At 54.3% G+C, this 20,770-nt stretch overlaps 2 protein-coding genes across 5 annotated transcripts in view; both read right to left on the bottom strand.

Moving 5' to 3' along the window:
* Positions 1 to 4,967, bottom strand: part of GUCY2C (guanylate cyclase 2C) — a 33,467-nt gene extending 28,500 nt beyond the window's left edge. Inside the window, exons 1-3 of one of the 4 annotated variants that reach the window (XR_013587276.1) lie at positions 4,502 to 4,967; positions 2,230 to 2,348; positions 735 to 802 (exon numbers count right to left, since the gene is read on the bottom strand). Coding sequence is in view for 2 of the 4 variants with exons in the window: in XM_078605288.1 (XP_078461414.1) it covers positions 735 to 802; positions 2,230 to 2,348; positions 4,502 to 4,742 (428 nt within the window). In the remaining 2 variants the exon portion in view is untranslated. The remainder of the gene's footprint in view (positions 1 to 734; positions 803 to 2,229; positions 2,349 to 4,501) is intronic. The other 3 variants (XM_078605288.1, XM_078605290.1, XM_078605291.1) reach the window with 3 other exon arrangements.
* Positions 4,968 to 8,531: 3,564 nt separating this feature from the next.
* On the bottom strand, positions 8,532 to 16,909 carry LOC144726503 (peripheral myelin protein 22-like). Its single transcript, XM_078605287.1, has 5 exons — positions 16,820 to 16,909; positions 13,668 to 13,776; positions 11,182 to 11,305; positions 9,736 to 9,876; positions 8,532 to 9,588 (listed from the first exon to the last, which is right to left on the bottom strand). The coding sequence occupies exons 2-5, from the start codon at positions 13,743 to 13,745 to the stop codon at positions 9,437 to 9,439; spliced, it is 495 nt and encodes a 164-aa protein (XP_078461413.1). The 5' UTR covers positions 13,746 to 13,776; positions 16,820 to 16,909; the 3' UTR covers positions 8,532 to 9,436.
* Between the last annotated feature and the right edge of the window lie 3,861 nt (positions 16,910 to 20,770).

Below are 20,770 nucleotides of genomic sequence, written 5' to 3'. Positions count from 1 at the left end.
GTAAAGTCACGTAGATAGGTTCAAAGAAAATAACAAAAAACTACGACGTTTCGATCGCTTGTGTTGTGATCGAAACGTCGTAGTTTTTTGTTATTTTCTTTGAACCTATCTACGTGACTTTACCGAAAGACCCAAAGAATATATGTAAGCTTATTTACCCAGGAGAGCCTCACTAAGTCTGTTGGGTGGCCAACATCACGTCGGGCTTGCCTTTGTCTCGCCAGTGCTGATGTTTTACACTCTATACCAGGTTTTCGTTTAAAGCGGAGTCGCCCTTAGAGAGGCCCAGGAATTATTCAAATATTAGGCCTCGCAGTTGCCTCTGCGGCGCCAGCCTGCAGGCCGCGTGCGTGGCCGCCGCCGAGACGGAGACCGCTCGCCACGCGAGGCACGGCCAGCGTCTCGACGGCTCCTACAAAGGAAACACAAATCCCTTTCACGGCCGTCACGACGACAGATGTTCCCAAGCAAGAGCGCAGCCTCGGCTTCATTTCTGCTGCGGTGGGCCCTGCACCCACTTTAGTAAAACGCAGCTCGCTCACCTTGGTGGTGAATATCACAGTTATGGTGGCCCCCCACTAAACAGCTCTACCCCCCCACCCCAACCATAAAGGAGCTGGAGCTGGGCCTCGTTCACACAGCCCGTGGGCTCGACACACCGTCCAGCACAGTGACAGCTGCAACCCAGCCACAATCAGCACTACCACTCCCTTTCTCTCCACACACGCACGCACCTGAGAAGGGAGTAGGAGGAGTACTGGCAGGACGGGCCCACGATCACGCATCCCAGCTGATCGTTGGCCTGCGGTGAGGAGCACACAGACAGCGCTGCTGAGTGAGTGTCAAGGGGTGCTGCACCGTTTACGAATGTCACCCCGCCGCACAGACGAGTTATTGTGCGACCTCAGCCCAGCAGAGCCAAGTCTGATCGCCTCTACCTGGACTATTTTCCCAAATCCGGTCGTTGGCCGAGGAAAGGCTCTAAGATATACAGTGATTACATCATGATATACAGCATAACAGACTGCCAGGCTGTCAAATTATGGGGCGATGGTTAGTGTGTGATCCTAATTGAGTAATAAGCAGGTGATTTTTCAAAATTGGGATGTTTGGCCAATACCACTTGTACGTATGTATGTTCTTATCTTAATGATATTAATATAGCACCTTCACCCAGGTGTTTTACAGCAATTATAAAATTGTACATAGCATGACAATTTGAAATAAAGAATTGTTATTGTACGTGGAGTAGTTTTGATGCAGCAAAGCAAGATGTATTGATAAAGAGTGGTCGTAGTTGGGGGCGACAGAAAAGCTGGGGGCTGAAAGGTAATCAGCCAACATTGCATTGGGAAGACAAAGGGGGGCAGCGAGGGGCTGGAGCCAGAAGGGGGCCACCGCGTTCAAGTCCCCCACTCCGCCGATGACGTCCGCAACGTCCGTGCAGTGCAGCCGCAGAGCTCCGGCCTGACCTTAATAGCACTCAACCAGAAAGCCTCCAGTTCATTCGCTGGCAAATGCGCAAGGCCCTGCGATTCACGCGTGAGGTCAGATCCTCATAAACATCCAGAGGGCACGGTGCGTGCAGGTGATCGCTGGAGCAGCAACACAGACGCAGAGTCCCGTGATCCCGTGAACTGCCTTGGGCAAAATCACAATGTTTTAATTGTGTATCGATCCAGCTCAAGCCTCCCATATATGCGACTTCTCTGTGGGAGGCCACTCCCACTGATTCCCTACACTCTCACCGCCGCCCCCCGGTGAAAACGGACGCTGCTCCTCCTTGCGACTCACTTCTGTTCGCTCCGTCCTCCTCTCATCACCCTCTCATCCCCGACATCTCGTCCCAGTCACTCTTTCTCCTCCTCGATTTCCTGCCTGGCACTCCTCCTTCTCTTTTTCTGATGCTCATCTTGAGACATGCCCTCTCTGTCCATCTTGGGGACTTTTATCCCGGTCTCCCATCTCTTTCCCGTTCCTGGCTCTTTTTCCATCCATTACATCCTCGTCTCTATTCGGGTACAACGTGTTAATATTGGTCATGCAGGGCCCTCTTTAAAGAGCTGGAGATGTAGGGGCATCCATGAGAGATGTCTTGCACCATCGCTGCTTCCTGCCTTGCAGTGATTGAGGCGGCCTCGTCAGACGCGCGTGCATGGGGACCGTGACTCTCTGCCGCGTGATGCCGCGGCGCTGTGTGCGTGTCGGGCCTCGAGGCGTCCTCCTCACCTTGAGCGCCTTGACCAGCTCCCTGGCCTCGCAGTCCGTGTCCTCGCAGCTCGAGGCTTTGCTCTCCAGCCACTCGGAGCTGTAGCAGTCAAACGTTGCGTTGAGCCTCACGCCCGTGCCTGGCGTGAGACGACAGCGCGCGAGAGAACTCTTTCTGCTGCGTGTGTCGATGTACATTGAGCTTCTTTCGCACCGTATGCAGCCAACCGTGCTAATTGGAGGTGCAACAGCTGGGACACTTCGGTCATAAACCGCCTCGTGTGCAGGTTAGTGTCGCTGCACATTTTCAAAACCAACGCACTTTGTATCTCACCACGAGTGGGAAGCAGCGTCGTAAGATGACGATCGGTGTTCAGTGCGATCAGTGAGAAACTGAGCGCAGGGGTGGTGCCCACCTCCCATTTCAATCCCTGCGCTCTCAGTGGCAATTCCTCGTTTCTGTTGATTGCCCCATAAATGTTGCTAATTTTATAACAATGCCTTTAATGCAGGAAATACTCACAGAGAATCAACACAATATTTTATCGAGAAGGGTTTATATCGGGAGATTCCAGGAATGCGTGCTTGGTGTATGGGAGGAAACCCATGCAAACGAATAGGGCACCACTCGGAAGTCCACACATGCAGATGTAATAATCCATTACGTTTCTGCCAGCTGATCTCTTTAGGGAATCATATCTGCTTAATTGTTTTTTTCTGTGACGTGGATCAGATACGTGGCTTCGTTTCCTTGTAGCCAGTGTTGTCTGCGCCGCTTTGTTGACCAGTTGGCTTTCATTGCCTGTGAATGCCGCAAACTCCTGGGATTTCATCGCTTCAAACATGTCTTTGCTTACTTTCCCGTCTGCATCACAGTTTGATGCGAGATTAAATATTCTGGATGAACACGTCACTTGCTGGATGCATGGTCTGGTGTGTTTATGCACGAAGTGCAGTGACCACCCGGAGTTGATGTTCCTATCGCTTCATTAAACCGTGAACGGGTTTCAAGTGCCGATTCTCTTTACTGGAAATTAAATGTTGTTTATTCTGGAATGCAGTTATTTTTGCTCTGATTTATATTTGGTTTGTTGTTATGCTTTATTTAATGTATTGTGCTTCTATTATTTTAAGACTCATCCCAGTCTCTTGAGCTCTCGCCTGAGTTAACAAATAAACTTGAATGCTGACGCGTTTGCCGTCACCGAGTTGTTTCCCTCTCGTGGTAAGACATCGGATTTGAAAGCGTGCAGTGGGCCAGGTCTTGGGGCAGGTAGCAACGCGAACCCGCACGCGAGTTGGTTTATGGCCGAAGTGCCCCTGCTGTTGCCAGTAGCGCGCCTATTACGAGCTGTTGACACGAGCCGTCGTGCGGGGCTACTGCGCGGGGGGTAATGTCGCGCAGTTTATTTGTATCCTGGCGCACGACGTGAACAGCTGCGTGAAACCCCAAGGTTAACATCGATTCGTGCAGTTTCTATTTAAATGCGAATGGTGCCACGCAGGCTAAATAAAAACACGACAAACACGACGAGACGATAAATTGCGACGATTAGTCAAAGCACCCGAGGTAGGGGAATGACTCGTTTGACCCATTACGGTTCCTGACCCACACGTGGTTGATCGGTACCAATGCTCAAAACGTGTCCCTCGCAGCGTGTAATCTCTCGATCATGAATATTGAGAGCACGGCGACCGTGGGAGCCGTGCAAAAGTAGAGTAGCTCGAGTAAGACAGGGGCGCAGTGGTGTTTGCGATAGAGACGTCGTGATGTCGAGGACGCACGGAATATGAGCACAAGCAGGAAGCGAGTCGAAAAAGCGGCGAGGGTATTCTCTCTCAGCGTGACTGCGGTGGGCACGGCCCGTGGTGGGCACTGCAGCAATTGCCACCCCATATGGTGCCGACTCAGTGAGCAAGCGTGAACCCCCGAACCCTCCCAGCCCCAGAGACAACATGGGGACGTGACCCCCCATATCGCGCTGCTCTCCCGCTGCTGGGTGGGGCAGACGTCGCCGCCTGGCGCGCGTGCCAGGCGGGGCGGGCAGCAGCTGCGGCAGGGAGCGTTGCCGCAGGGGGGGGGTCATCTCAGAGTGAGTGGCAGGACACTCGGATCCGTGTGACGCGGCGCTACGGTCGCATCTCCACGAAGCCGAATCGCGCTCGAGTTGGACTCCAGTCCGGGGACTGGAGTCTAACTCGGGGTCCCTTCTCCGGCGCACGCCCCTCTACACACACTGCGGTGTGTGTAGGTGTGCGTGCTGCCCCCAGGTGTGCCTCGCCGTGATCTCACCTGCTAACAGTCTCGTGTTCACGTCATCCATGGCGAGCTCGATGGCGGGACGAACGGTGTTCATCGACCACGCGGTGTTGTTATCCACGATGAGAATGACGTTCATGGTATAGACGGCGGGCGTCCTTCCGTCTACCCCGGCGTGCATCCACCCCAGCGTCACCCACCCCAGCGTCACCCACCCCAGCGTCGCCCACCCCAGCGTCGCCCACCCCAGCGTGGCCAGTGCCGCGGCGCCCATGGCTGCGCGCTCCGTTCCCGCGGCGCGTCCCTCGCGTGTGTGGCCCGAGGGGGGCGGCACGGGATGGGCCGCCGGATGGGGCCGTGTTGTCACGGTCCCAGTTAATGAGTAACCCAGCAAAGAACGACTGCAGATGGCGCGGAGGTGCTCGCCTTGGGAGATGAGATAACCGCGCCGAGGGCAAAGTGCTGCCGCAGGAGGGTTCCGCACGACGCCCCCCCCCCTCTCCCTCTAGCGGGGGGGGGGGGCGCCGGCCTGTAAAGTGGCGGTCACGTGGAGACTCCACCACACCGCCACCCACGAGGGCACGTTGGTTTATTTTATTCCATTGAATGTTTGTGCTTTAAATTTGTTTTGTAACATGGTTGTTTTTGCGCCGATTTCTATTTGCTGCATTGTTGAACTTTGTATATTGCTGCGACTTCACGCCGGACACGCGGATGGAGTTCCCATCTGTTGCGTGCGCTCCTCTCCCAGCCACACGACCTCGTGGAACGGGGCGAGCAGTCACTCCGCCTGTCACGAGCCCCTCATCAACGTCGTCGTGGAGAATGTAAACGACACAGAAACCAAGCAGTTGATCCGCCTCCTCCACACAGCTGTCCCAACGCAATATTTTCCAAACATCCGTTAAGCAACAATACCTTCTGGGAGTGCACACTATCAGGAGTATTGGTTCAACACAAGAACACTCTGTACCGGTTTCGACATTGAGTGTCTCGTCAGCAGAGTCCGGGTTGCTTGAACCAATGATAGTGAACCAATACACAAGTGATCTAGTGATGCTGGCAGTGGTGCACATACATCAAACTCAACACGGTCGTCAATAACACTGCCTTTTTCATGGATAATATAATCAGAACACGTTGACTCTGAGCATGTGTGACAACTTGGCACAGAAATAAGCAAAGGGGCATGATTTTGCAACTGGCGGCTTGTGAGCCAGGTGCTCTCGGAGTGGCCCATAGAGCTCAGGGTAAATAAGCGATATGGCTCGAAGGGCCATTGCCCAAAACGTCGCCTATTATATCGTTTCCCTTTCAAGACGCCAGTGTTGTTGACGATGTGGTGAAAGTAACCACGAGGGGCGGTGTGGAAAGTAACAATACAATCGTAGTGAGCCAATTCCGAGACACGTCGCGTAGAAGTCTTCCTTTCTATTCTCACACTTTGAGCACAACCTTGGGCGATACATCGATGTAACGTCTCTACGTAGCAACACAGAGCCGACCCTTCTACGCAACCCCAGCGTCGGTGTCCACCTACACAGCTGTGTGACGATGAGAGCCTTGCAGAAGATCGGCCACGTAGCCGGACGACGCAGAGGGATGACGGCGAGCAGCGACGCAGCCAGGACCTGCATGCAACAGCAGAGAACCTCGAGCTCGGTCCCCCTTATATACACCCCGGCGCGGCCAAGCCCCGCCTCCAGCCACGCCTCCGAACCTTCGAGCAGGTTCCCGGAGCCTCCCGACTGACTCAGCCTCTCACCTTTACCCCAGCAGAGACGCCCCCCTCATGATTAGACATTATTACGTAACTTGCCCATAACCGCGATTACCCCTTCAGGCCGACAGGTGGCAACCCTGTCATTACACAAATAAGCACACAACTCGCCTCCTCCACGTGTCTGTCTCTACTCGTAAAAAATACAGGGATTTTCCACACGTCCCATCAGCCATGCGGCCTTCTGAGAGTGCAGCAATGTGGCTCGTTTTATCCCGTGTGCTCATCGCCCCAACGTCCCCTACATCTTCGTTGACATTGTCATCACCACCATCATCCCCACTAACAACAGCCGCCATCGCGACTAAGTAGCGGTGACGTCTCCACGGCACTTGCTCCAGGCTAGATGCACTTTGAGGCCCCGTGAAGTGTCGAAGTATCGCTAGCAGGAGATCATGGGACTGACCCAAGTGCCACGTGTTGACTGGCAGATGCGCCACCTGTGCTGCCTACTGTGCCGCCACCATCGTCATCATCTCCACCATCACCACTAGCATCGTCTGCAGGGTCGCGTGTCAAATGAGGATTCAGGGTCCATTCAGTCACTTACAGCAGCCGTAACGTCGAGCTGCGCACGACAGGGATAAGGCTCCCGCGGATTTCTCTAAGACGACGACGCGCACCGTAAATCGATGGTGCGGAGGGCTGGGAGGCCCGCTGTCACTGCTCCGTGCGGGATTAGCCGCCCACAGCCTTCACCACAAACCCTCAGCACCGATGTACTCGGCTCAGCTCTCGTCAGAGTGCGAGCGGTTCGAGTCGACACTTACTCCACGCACTCTCCACGCACTCTCCTCGTCTCTGTATCTTTGTGCGCCACTGCGCCGCACTTGGGCCATGGTGCTAAATAGACCCGGGGCCGATATGGATCTGACGCTGCAGCTCAAGCTGGTACAGGATTCATATTATTTGGTTCTTTTGGTAAAGTCTAAAAATTATAAAAGCAAATAAAAGAAAAACTACGACGTTTCGATCACAACACAAGCGATCGTCTTTTTTCCTCCTGCAGACACTCGCTTGTCTTGTGATGGAAACGTAGTTTTTATTTGATTTTATTTTCTTTATCTACGTGACTTTACCGAAAGAACCAAAGAATATGAATTCCTGCAGTCTGAAAGTTTAAAGTCAAAATTTGGTACAGGATTATAAGGAGGTCAAGCGATCACGGCACGGGACAGATCCTGCTTTTTCCACTGGCCGAGGACCCGTGCGCCGCGTGTGCGCATGGTCGAATAGCGCGACCAGCTTGCTAAGGAAGTGCATGCACATTGAACCACTGCGCGACTTGGGGTCATGGATGTGCTTGTGTTTGGCCTTGTGGCGGATGTAGAGTTTGAAGGAAAACGTAAAGGTGCGGCCCTGCAAGTGCTCCTTCACGCCACTGCTGGCGGAAGGAGCTCCTCTTGAGCGAACTCCGGAGTGCATTTAATGTACCCTCCCACACTGTGAGCAGACGTGTTTGAAGCGGTGTGCATACCCACAATTTACCACCACACTCGACTTTGCCGATCATAAACTAATAGTGCTGAACCTAATTACTGCTGTTTGGACAGAATTGGTGGGTAGGATTTTAGAAAACTGCCTCGTTGTTTCAACTGCCGTGCCAGGAGATGGAATCGGATCGGCGACTTCTGGATTGCAAGTCCAGTACGGCATCTCATTGGAGCTGCAGTAATGCGCTGTGAGGCTGTGAGCTGTACAATCTGTGACTGTGTCGATTGCATGGACGTGTCCGAGTCTGCAATAATCACGAGGACAATCGGGTGCATTCATTGAGAGCCTCACGATCGATTTTAATCGAAGAGTCGTCCCATTCCTGTAAGCTACAGGGTGACTTGCTGTGTCAGAGTTCGGCCGCGTTCCCTGGGGACACCGGCCCGAAAGAACATGCGTCCAGTGCCAGGGTTTGAACCCAGCTCCCTCCCTCCTTCCCTGGGCTTTACAACAGCCACGCGCCCAGAGCTCGGCTCGCCACCGTCTCTACAGCGCAAACCCGGCCTGATGTCTCCGTTGGCCGAGGTGTATCGACACTGCCGTGCAATCTCCTGCGACAGAGTTCAACACGGTCACCAGAACCAGATCTCGGTAAAATCTATCCGTGCCATCCGACCACAACAGACGCTGATTTGAGGACTGGTGGCGACCTTAGAAACAATGGTGGCCCAAACAACCGTGATTCTACACTTCCATTCCCGTGCAATGCACTACCAAGCACGAGCCAGGCTCATGAGGTGGCTGTGTGGTTTCCAGGAGAAGATGGACATCAGAGAGCCAGGACAAGAGTGAGGCAAGTCATATGTTTTATACAAAATACCATTCCACCCTCCCTCCTTACCCGCGCAACGCACGCCACCTGGTAACACGCGCATCCTGATTGTTCGCTGTGATTGATATAGTTTTGCAATTCTATATCGAACAGACAGGGTCCTTGCCTCTAAACATCTGGCAGTTCACCAGCATTGGTTCAAGCAAAGCCGGACTCTGCTGATGAGACACTGCATGTCAAAACCGGTCCAGAGTTCTTGCTTGTTGTAAACCAGTGCTGCTGAAATGATGCACTCCCAGAAGACCGTGTACGGTTGATGTGTACAAAATATAATTTTATTTATGTGCAGAGACACAGATATGTGGAGGTGAATCCCCGCATATGTGCGGCAGGAGCGAGAGTCACGCGTAGTGCGTTCTGCTGAACACAGCCCGCGTCCCTCGCCGTGTCGTGGAGCGGCTGCCACTCGCCATGAGAAGTGGCCACGTCACAGCAATCGGACGCGGCACGTGGCGACTGGGAAGTGGGACACGAGGCGAAGGCACATGGGCACAGGCACCATCACTACGGGGGGGGGGGGGGCATGATGATTACGGGGTTGGGGGGAGGGCATGACGATTACGGGGGACGAGGTGGGGAGGGGGCAAGTTGAGTACACGTTGTAAAAGCTACAGGGCTGCGGGTGTTACAATTCAACATCTATGCTACGTTACCAAAACCCGACGAGCAAATAACATTCCAGACAATTTTCCGTCTATTATAAAATTCCCCCGTGATTTTTAAATCTGATTTCCAGGGTGAGAGTGGCGTTCCTATGTGTGGGTCCCGAGAGCCGTGTGGGCCCCGTGGATCGGGATGAGGAGCTGCCGTGCGGAGGGGGGCGCCGTGCCCTGCGCCCGTGCTGGGCGAGGGGGTGGGGCCATCACTTCTTGCGCAGGATGCAGTAGAGGACGCCGCTGATGAGCGTGAGCGGGAACGCGATCCAGGCGAGGATGAAGCAGTAGCCGTACCCGCCGCTGCTGTTGTAGTTGAACTGCGCCGCATACATCGAGGCGGCCACCATCACGCACAAACCTGCGAGCGGCGCGGAGAGCGGGGAGTGGTTAGCGAGGTGAACTGCACGCTCGTTAACGATACGGTGCAATACAGTGCAGTGACGTGTCGTGCAGGGAGCGCTTGAGGGCTATGTGTGGTGTGGTTACGTGCAGTGCGGTCACGCACAGGCGAGCAGCTGGAAAGCCCCCGTGAAGTGGAACATGCCACCCTTCTCGAGGCGGAAGAGCTGCGCCGTGAAGATGATGAGCGAAGCGGAGCAGAAGATCACGGACAGGATCATGAAGGCCTGCACGGCCTGTATCCAGTCTGCGGTGGGGACAGGCGCAAACATCACGGTCAGCTCGTGCTGGGGGTTGTAGCTCGCACCACATTGAACTGGGACCCATATCTAATGGCGAGGATCTTTGCCCAGCATTGGTTCAAGTGAGCCGGACTCTGCGGATGAGACACTAAATGTTGAAACCGATCCAGAGTTCTGCTTGCATTGAACCAATGCTACTGATAAGATTGACTCCAAGAAGGTCGTATAGCTGATGGGATGTGTAAAACAACTTTTATTTTTTATGCGAAGGGACAGATATGGGAAGGAGGTGAAGTGTCTTCTTATTTATTTTGTCACAAACATCGGCATCTCCATACATACAGCGAGACGCAGAGACACATACAGAGATACAGATCCCTCATGCAGCCTCAATAGACTGTTGGGGCAAGGGCTGCTAGCGAGTAGCACACAGACACACACACCCTCTCACGCCGCACACAAGATCACTCCTGCCACCGATCCGAGCACACGCGTTACCCATGGCAGTACTCTCGTGCGTCTGAGACCAAGCCATCGCCTGAGCATCACTAGGAATCAGTGGCGCGTCTATAGATGGATCGCCCAGTATCACGAATCTACACTCACTGTACTTACCGATAAACATTTACACACACATTACGTCCTGTCAACAAGGGCATTGCCCGAAATGTCGCCTATTAGATGTTTCCTTGGAAGACCACACAGTGTTATTATTTACACAGAATGTGTTAATGTTTTTGTAATTTCACTCTAGTGATTCCAAACCCGGGATCTTGTGGTGCCATTACGTGTCGGTATCTCTGCGAGCGATGGCCACAGCAGGGGCTCTTGCCCAGGGCAGTGGCATCCCTGGGCAAAGTTTGACGATCGCTCAAGGCATCTGAGCCCCCGGGGGGCAATGGAGATCACACGCACCGGGGAAGGAATGGCTCGGCCAAGTGGTCTGATTCTAGCCTCCAACCGCCACAAGGGGGCAGCGCGAGCCTTGGCTATGAGCCCATGACCATAGTTTGAACGGAAGAAATCGTTCGAGGATTTAGGATGTGCGTCAATTCCACAAGGCGAGCATTACGCCTTTTGGTATTGATGTTCCACAGGCGCAATCTACCGTTGTGTCGCAGGAGGGGGCGATGTTGCTTTGTACAATCACAATTGAGTGGTTTTCTTTTTTTGAATTGGCAAATTTGGATCATAACGCAATCACACATCGCCTACTCCTTTTGAATGACGTAATGTGATCTTTTAGGTCTGCTGTGCGTGAATCGTACTAAACACCTATCGCAGTTATAACCAGGGAGAGCGTGAGTCACCTGAGAGAGGGACATCGTGTCCGTTCGATCCGCAGATCCATTGGTTTCCATCGTATTTGCACTTCTTCCACAGGTCCACACTCTGGCTCGTGACGTTCAGAACATTGCTGTTGTACCACCAGGCCTGCATGCCACACCACGACACACCACGTCAGCCACACCGCTCCAGTCGCACCACATGCCACCGCGAGTGGAACGCAGGTGTTACCAGCACAAGTCAGGACCGTCACCCAGTGCAGAGACCTCGTCACGAGCGACCACGATGAGCGTGGACAGATTTCTAGAGCCCCCCACCCACCCAGCGTGAATCCGCATAGCACGCGGAACCCCCACTGTGTTACTCAGTTCTAACTGTGTTACCCACCTCCCATTGTGTTACTCAGTTCTCACTGTGTTACCCACCTCCCATGGACCCCCACTGTGTTTCTCAGCTCCCGCTGTGTTTCTCAGCACCCGCTGTGTTACTCAGCCGTCACTGTGTTACTCAGCTCTCACTGTGTTACTCAGCCCCCGTGGACCCCCACTGTGTTACTCAGCTCCCGTGGACCCCCACTGTGTTACTCAGCTCCCATGCACCCCCACTGTGTTACTCAGCTCCTGTGCACCCCCACTGTGTTACTCAGCTCCCGTGCACCCTCAATGTGTTACTCAGCTCCCATGCACCCCCACTGTGTTACTCAGCTCCCGTGCACCCTCACTGTGTTACTCAGCTCCCATGCACCCCCACTGTGTTACTCAGCTCCCACTGTGTTACTCAGTTCTAACTGTGTTACCCACCTCCCATGGACCCCCACTGTGTTTCTCAGCTCCCGCTGTGTTTCTCAGCTCCCGCTGTGTTACTCAGCTCTCACTGTGTTACTCAGCCCTCACTGTGTTACTCAGCCCCCGTGGACCCCCACTGTGTTACTCAGCTCCCGTGGACCCCCACTGTGTTACTCAGCTCCCGCTGTGTTACTCAGCTCCCGTGCACCCTCACTGTGTTACTCAGCTCCCATGCACCCCCACTGTGTTACTCAGCTCCTGTGCACCCCCACTGTGTTACTCAGCTCCCGTGCACCCTCAATGTGTTACTCAGCTCCCATGCACCCCCACTGTGTTACTCAGCTTCCGTGCACCCTCACTGTGTTACTCAGCTCCCATGCACCCCCACTGTGTTACTCAGCTCCCGTGCACCCTCACTGTGTTACTCAGCTCCCGTGCACCCCCACTGTGTTACTCAGCTCCCGTGCACCCCCACTGTGTTACTCAGCTCCCGTGCACCCCCACTGTGTTACTCAGCTCCCGTGCACCCTCGCTGTGTTACTCAGCTCCCATGCACCCTCACTGTGTTACTCAGCTCCCGTGCACCCTCACTGTATTACTCAGCTCCTGTGGACCCCCACTGTGTTACTCAGCTCCCGTGCACCCCCACTGTGTTACTCAGCTCCCGTACACCCCCACTGTGTTACTCAGCTCCCGTGCACCCTCGCTGTGTTACTCAGCTCCCATGCACCCTCACTGTGTTACTCAGCTCCCGTGCACCCTCACTGTATTACTCAGCTCCTGTGGACCCCCACTGTGTTACTCAGCTCCCATGGACCCCCACTGTGTTACTCAGCTCCCATGCACCCTCACTGTGTTACTCAGCTCCCGTGCACCCTCACTGTGTTACTCAGCTCCCATGCACCCTCACTGTGTTACTCAGCTCCCGTGCACCCTCACTGTGTTACTCAGCTCCTGTGGACCCCTGCTGTGTTACTCAGCTCCCATGGACCCCCACTGTGTTACTCAGCTCCCATGCACCCTCACTGTGTTACTCAGCTCCCGTGCACCCTCACTGTGTTACTCAGCTCCTGTGGACCCCCACTGTGTTATTCAGCTCCCATGGACCCCCACTGTGTTACTCAGCTCCCATGCACCCTCACTGTGTTACTCAGCTCCCGTGCACCCTCACTGTGTTACTCAGCTCCCATGGACCCCCACTGTGTTACTCAGTCCCCACTGTGTTACTCAGCCCCCACTGTGTTACTCAGCCCTCACTGTGTTACTCAGCTCCCATGGACTCTCACTGTGTTACTCAGCCCCCACTGTGTTACTCAGCTCCCGCTGTGTTACTCAGCTCCCGCTGTGTTACTCAGCTCCCGTGGACCCCTGATAGTGCAGTGATCACCCTGACTCCGAGTTGATGTTCCTGTCGCCTCATTTCACTGCGCATGGGTTTCAAGTCATTTGTCCGAGCCGACTCTCTCTACTGGAACATGCATGTCATCTTCGTTCTGTTTGTGCACTTTTATATTTATTTTGTAACGTAGTTGTCTCTGCTGCCGTTGCTATTTGTTATGTTTATGCTCCGAGTGCTATTCGCGTCACTGCTGTATTATGTTTGTATGTTTTTGCTGTTATGTTGGTGACCCAGGTTGACTACGCTTGCGATGGAGCCTCACTGGCCACTTGAGTTCTCGCCTCGTTATGCGAAGGGTGAAACGCCGGACCGCGGAGGCACTCACGTTGTCTATGGTGGCGATGAAGAGCAGGACCAGCGCCGCCACATGGATGATGGCGATGGCGAGCAGGAGGAGCTTCATGGCGTAGAGGTAACACTCCCTGGATGATACGCTGCGCACGTGCAACCATCATCATCATCACAACAATCATCACAACCATCATCATCACAACAATCATCATAACCATCATCACAACCATCATCATCACAACAATCATCATAACCATCATCACAACCATCATCACAACAATCATCATAACCATCATCACAATTATCATCATCCCAACCATCATCACAACCATCATCATAACCATCATTACAACCATCATCATAACCATCATCATAACCATCATCACAACCATCATCATCACAACGATCATCATAACCATCATCACAACCATCATCACAACAATCATCATAACCATCATCACAACCATCATCACAACCATCATCATCACAACGATCATCCCAACCATCACAACCATCATCATCACAACAATCATCATCACAACAATCATCATAACCATCATCACAACCATCATCACAACCATCATCATCACAAAAATCATCATAACCATCATCACAACCATCATCACAACAATCATCAAAACCATCATCACAATTATCATCATCCCAACCATCATCACAACCATCATCATAACCACCATCGCAACCATCATCATCACAACGATCATCATAACCATCATCACAACCATCATCATCACAACGATCATCATAACCATCATCACAACCATCATCACAACAATCATCATAACCATCATCACAATTATCATCAACCCAACCATCATCACAACCATCATCATAACCATCATCACAACCATTATCATCACAACCATCATTCCAACCATCATCACAACCATCATCATCACAACAATCATCATAACCATCATCACAACCATCATCACAACAATAATCATAACCATCATCACAACCATCATCATCATCACAACCATCATCACAACCATCATCACAACAATAATCATAACCATCATCACAACCATCATCATCATCACAACAATCATCATAACCATCATCACAATCATCATCATCACAACAATCATCATAACCAACATCACAACCATTATTACTACCAGGGCGGGAAGACTGGGTATCATGCGCTGTGTCCCAAATAAATGCAGTCCTTTGTAACTCACACTGGAGTTAGGCCCAGCCCAAGACCGCTAAACTCTACCAGATATAAACACAGGGACCCAAGAGACACAGGGACTCAGGGACACAGACAGAGACACGGTGGTACAGAGACACATGGACTCAAGGACACAGACAGAGACACGGTGGTACAGAGACACAGGGACTCAGGGACACAAACAGAGACACAGTGGTACAGAGACACATGGACTCAAGGACACAGACAGAGACACGGTGGTACAGAGACACAGGGACTCAGGGACACAAACAGAGACACGGTGGTACAAAGACACAGGAGCACAGAGACGCAGGGATACACAGACAGAGGGATTCCGACACACAGGCAAACAGAAAGACAGAGACACAGGGATGTACAGACATGGGCCGATCTCCCCTCTTAGCCGTCATCAGTCGCCCACGCGTGATCTCGCTCTGGCGGGCGCGGTGCGGGTTGCCGGGGCTTGGGACGCGGTGTTATTTTGGTGACAGCAGCGAGTGGGCAGGGGGGGGGGTGACGGAGTGGTTTGTGATGCGCCGTGAAACTGAGCGGTGGGGGCGGTGGAGCGTCGCGGCTCCGCGGGCACCGCGCTCTGAGCGACGCCCGATCCGCGCTTCGGAGTTCGTGGCTGGGATCGGCAAATCCCTCCCGCGGTCGGGTTCGGGGAAGGGTGGCGGCTTTAGCGGTAGGTTGAGGGGTAAGGCGGGCGGGCTGTAGGGGTTGGTTTAGGGGTAGGTTTAGTAGGGCGTGGTTTTAGGGGTAGGTTTAGTAGGGCGTGGTTTTAGGGGTATATTTAGGGGTAGGGAGTGGTTTTAGGAGTAGGTTTAGTAGGGCGTGGTTTTAGGGGTAGGTTTAGTAGGGCGTGGCTTTAGGGGTAGGTTTAGTAGGGCGTGGTTTTAGGTGTAGGTTTAGGGGTAGGGAGTGGTTTTAGGGGTTGGTTTAGGGGTAAGGATTGGTTTTAGGGGTAGGTGTAATGGGTTGGTTTAGGGGTAAGGCGTGGTTTTAAGGGTTGGTTTAGGGGTAAGGAGTGATTTTAGGGGTCGGGTGTTGTTTTAGGGTTAAGTTTAAGGATAAGGTGTGGTTTTAGAGGTAGGCTATGGTTTTAGAGTTAAGTTTAAGGGTAGGGTGTGGTTTTTGGGGTCGGGTGTGGTTTTAGGGTTAAGTTTAAGGATAGGATGTGGTTTTAGGGGTAGGCTATAGTTTTAGAGTTAAGTTTAAGGGTAGGTTGTGGTTTTAGGGGTAGGCTATGGTTTTAGAATTAAGTTTAAAGATAGGATGTGGTTTTAGGGGTAGGCTATGGTTTTAAAGTTAAGTTTAAGGGTAGGTTGTGGTTTTAGGGGTAGGCGATGGTTTTAGAGTTAAGTTTAAGAATAGGGTGTGGTTTTAGGGGTAGGCGATGGTTTTAGAGTTAAGTTTAAGGGTAGGGTGTGGTTTTAGGGGTCGGGTGTGGTTTTAGGGGTAATGTTAGTTGAGGGGTGGGGCAGTAGTATAGGGGTAGTTTATGGGTAGCACTGGATTCACGCAAAGGGCGGGACCCCGTCTCGAGAATGTTTATGAGCCCCGGGGCTTCGCGACGATAGAGTCCAGAGCCAAGCCACGCACAGAAACCGACACTTCGAGAGGGAACGACTCGGAGGGAACGACTCGGAGAGTGACTCGTGGGGCCGTGGTGAGGGATACTGAGAGAGGACCCCGTGATTCCCCAAGCAAACTACTCCTCAACCGCGGCACCCAGATGTCCGCACCTCCTATTAGCACAGTTGGCTACGTACGGTGCGAAAGAAGTTCAACATACATACAGCGAGGAGACACGGGGGAGATACGGGGAGACAGCAGGGGACACGGGGAGACGGCGAGACGCACGGGGAGGCAGCAGGAGCCACGGGAGGAGACGGGGAGACGGCGGCAGAGGCAGCGATGAGAGCAGCAGCCGAGAGCGCGACCCCCCTCCCCACCCCGAAGCAGAGACGCGGCCGTTGCAGCCTTACCTCTTCAACTCTTCACTTCACCTCTTAGCTTCGCCTCTTCGCTTCACTTCGCAATGGGGGCAGCGGTGGCAGGAGGAGCTGAGCTCCGCGTGCGGAGTCGGGTTATATGCGCCCACCCCACCCCCTCCCTCCCATCGCCCCACTGGCCCCTCCTCACACAGCCGACGAGGACTCTCCCCCACTGAGAGGCCCCTCTCTTCGGGCAGCCACAGCTCCGCTAGCTCACAGAGAGTGAGCGGAGTGAGTGAGGGAATCATGGGTGTGTGTGGGGGGGGGGGTGAGGAGAGAGTGGGGAGAGTGAGGGGAGTGAGTGAGGGAATCATGGGTGTGTGTGGGGAGGGTGAGGAGAGTGAGGGGGGGAGAGTGAGGGGAGTGTATGTGGGGAGAGTGAGGGGAGAGTGAGGGAATAATGTGTGTGTGTGGGGAGAGTGGGGGAATAATGGGTGTGTGTGGGAAGGGTGAGCAGAGAGTGGGGAGAGTGAGGGGAGTGTGTGTGTGGGGAGGGTGAGAGTGAGGGGATAGTGTGTGTGGAGATAGTGAGGAGAGAGTGTGGGGAGAGTGAGGGGAGTGAGTGAGGGAATAATGGGTGTGTGTGGGCAGGGTGAGGAGAGTGAGGGTGGGAGAGTGAGGGGAGTGTGTGTGGGGAGGGTGAGGGGAGTGTGGGGAAAGTGAGGGGAGAGTGAGGGGAGTGAGTGAGGGAATAATGGGTGTGTGTGGGGAGGGTGAGGAGAGAGTGTGTGGGGATGGTGAGGGGAGTGTGAGGGGAGAGTGAGGGGAGTGTGAGGGGAGTGTGGGAGAGTGTGTGTGGGGAGAGTGTGTGTGGGGAGAGTGTGGGGAGAGTGTGGGAGGGTGAGGAGAGAGTGTGTGGGGAGAGTGAGGGGAGTGTGAGGGGAGTGTGGGATAGTGAGGGGAGAGTGTGTGTGGGGAGAGTGAGGGGAGGGTGAGGGGAGTGTGGGGAGAGTGAGGAGAAAGTGTGTGGGGAGAGTGAGGGGAGTGTGAAGGGAGTGTGGGGAGAGTGAGGAGAGAGTGTGTGGGGAGAGTGAGGGGAGTGTGGGGAAAGTGAGGGGAGTGTGTGTGTGGGGAGGGTGTGGGGAGGGTGAGGAGAGTGCGGGAGGATGAGGAGAGTGAGGGGAGAGTGAGGAGAGAGTGAGGGGAGTTTGTGTGGGGAGAGTGAGGAGAGAGTGTGTGGGGATTGAGGGGAGAGTGAGGGGAGTGTGTGTGTGGGGATAGTGTGGGGAGGGTGAGGAGAGTGTGGGAGGATGAGGAGAGTGAGGGGAGTTTGTGTGGGGAGAGTGAGGAGAGAGTGTGTGGTGAGAGTGTGTGTGGGGAGAGTGTGGGGAGAGTGTGGGGAGAGTGTGGGAGGGTGAGGAGAGTGAGGAGAGAGTGTGTGGGGAGAGTGAGGGATGAAGGTGGAGGAAGCGAGGCTGGATTTATTTTACCGCAGCATCACAAAGCGAGTATACAATGTCAGTGCGCCATCCTTGCCACATCTCTCCTTGCACATAGAGAATACACCAATGTCGTACACATCTCATCAGTCACGCGGCCTTAGAGGAGTGCACAATTTAAGCAGCATTGGGCTAATACAACAAAACTTTGGAAACCGGTTTTTATCGTCAATATCTCATCAGCAGTCAGGATATACTTGAAGCAATGACTGCTGATGAGACACAGATTGCTCGGATTGAACCAATTCTGCTTTTTAAAAAAAGATCACTGTCAGAAGGCCGTGTGGCTGATGGGACGTGTAGAGACATTCTTGCATGTTCCATGTGGCCACACGAATACGTGAAGAAGGAAGCGAACTGTCCGTGTTTATTTGGCTTCTGGCCACGAGTGTAGGGGGGGGGCTCGCTACGCGCCAGGCTGGGGGGCCGACGCTTCTATGGCCCTCAAACATCTTCGCGTGGGGGGGGGATACCCCCACCCGAGGCTGTGCCCCCTCCCTCCCTCCCTATCGATGACAGCTGAGGCGACACACCACCCCCCTCAGCGCTCTGGCAGGGGGTCCGCCCAGGGCCCTCTCTTCACAGCGGGGGGGGGGGCTGTCGTGAGAACGCGCGCTCGTAGTGATGCCCGCTGTGTAATCACAACGACCATGATTTGTTGTCGATAGAGCGCCCGACATCGCATCTCAGCTCAGAACATTTCAAAGGGCAGCAGCTGCCCATGTGTGCCGCCAGATGACTTCGCTACCTGGTCTGCAAGCCGAGTCTGCCATTAGGGGGCCGATGAATGCTGCTGCTACTGCTGCTGTGATCCATCCCGATTGAGTGATTTGCGGGGAATTATCAAATTTGGCCAAACTTAAAGTCGAATTGGTACAAACGAAACGCGTAGTGGCTGCTACTGTTGGTGGCTCGAGGGGCGTGAGGGAGGCTGCCGCCTTGCCCTGAGCCCTGGTGTGGGGAGTGTGAGGGCAGCGTGGTTATCGTTCACGGAGTGAGTGGAGTGTGAGGGTGCACGTGAGGCGTTTGAGGGAAGAGACTGAGTCGAGAGCGAGGGGAGAGCGTGGTGCAGGGCTCCAGTTACAGGGCGTGGTGCTCGTGATGGCGTTGGGCGCGAAGCCTCCGCGCGGCCGTGACTCACGGCGCCGTCACGGGGCCGGCACCACGCCTAGCGATGGCGGGGCTGTTGTTCCAAACGAGAGCGCGGAGAGACGAGAGGAAATCCCCCCCCCCGCTCTCCTACGCACCACGACTCAAAGCTGCGTGAAGTCATTCCACGGAATTACCTTCACATGACCATCATCACCATCGTATCACCATAATCACCATCAGCATATTACCCTCACATCACATAGACACCTTCGGACACTAAATGTTTCATATCTAAAATCACATCACCCTCACACCATCATAACATAATCATCACGTCATCCCCCGCACGATCACGTCACCCTCACATCATCGTCATCACATCGACAGCAGTCACGTCGAGGAGTCGCTGATGGGTGCGTTTCTGGGCGCCACTCCCACAGATCACCGCACCCACTCGGCCTCGCTCGCCCGGTGGGCACAGGAGGTGGACACGTGGGGCACAGGAGGTGGACACTTGGGGCACAGGAGGTGGACACTTGGGGCACAGGAGGTGGACACTTGGGGCACAGGAGGTGGACACGTGGGGCACAGGAGGTGGACACGTGGGGCACAGGAGGTGGACACTTGGGGCACAGGAGGTGGACACTTGGGGCACAGGAGGTGGACACGTAGGGCACAGGAGGTGGACACGTGGGGCACAGGAGGTGGACACTTGGGGCACAGGAGGTGGACACGTGGGGCACAGGAGGTGGACACGTGGGGCACAGGAGGCGACACTTGGGACACATGAGGTGACACGTGGGCACAGGAGGTGGACACGTGGGGCACAGGAGGTGACACTTGGGGCACAGGAGGTGGACACGTGGGGCACAGGAGGTGGACACGTGGGGCACAGGAGGCGACACTTGGGACACAGGAGGTGACACGTGGGCACAGGAGGTAGACACGTGGGGCACAGGAGGCGACACTTGGGACACAGGAGGTGACACGTGGGCACAGGAGGTGGACACGTGGGCACAGGAGGTGGACACTTGGGGCACAGGAGGTGGACACGTGGGGCACAGGAGGTGGACACAGGAGGTGGCACGTGGGGCACAGGAGGTGACACGTGGGGCAATATGAGAAATAGCTTGAGGGTGAGAAATGGACGCGTGTGTGAACAGACAGGGACACGTGTCAAGTACAACTATGATACAGCACCATCACATCATCACATTGCCGTGTTGGCAGAGCCGTCACTAAGGGATGTCATTCTGTTGTGGGGGATGGGGGGCTCTGCTACTGAGGATGGGGTGAGGCAGGCGGCCGGGTTGGCTCAGTCACCGCGGCCGCGTGTCCGGTCGGGCGGGGCTGAGGGACCGAGGGAGTCAACTTTGGACTCGTTGCGCTCGTCCGTAAACGGTCGTGGTCG

This window comes from Lampetra planeri, chromosome 23, assembly GCF_965212315.1.
Source record: "Lampetra planeri chromosome 23, kcLamPlan1.2.h2, whole genome shotgun sequence".
NCBI classification, from domain to species: Eukaryota; Metazoa; Chordata; class Hyperoartia; order Petromyzontiformes; family Petromyzontidae; genus Lampetra; species Lampetra planeri.
This window is presented reverse-complemented; position numbering and strand designations above follow the sequence as displayed.

Excerpts from the sequence above, each read along its gene's own strand:
- LOC144726503 (XM_078605287.1), bottom strand. The coding sequence starts at position 13,745 with ATGAAGCTCCTCCTGCTCGCCATCGCCATCATCCATGTGGCGGCGCTG. Across the intron at positions 11,306-13,667 it reads TCATCGCCACCATAGACAAC|GCCTGGTGGTACAACAGCAA; the intron begins GTGAGTGCCTCC and ends TGTGGCATGCAG. Across the intron at positions 9,877-11,181 it reads ACACGATGTCCCTCTCTCAG|ACTGGATACAGGCCGTGCAG; the intron begins GTGACTCACGCT and ends TCCCCACCGCAG.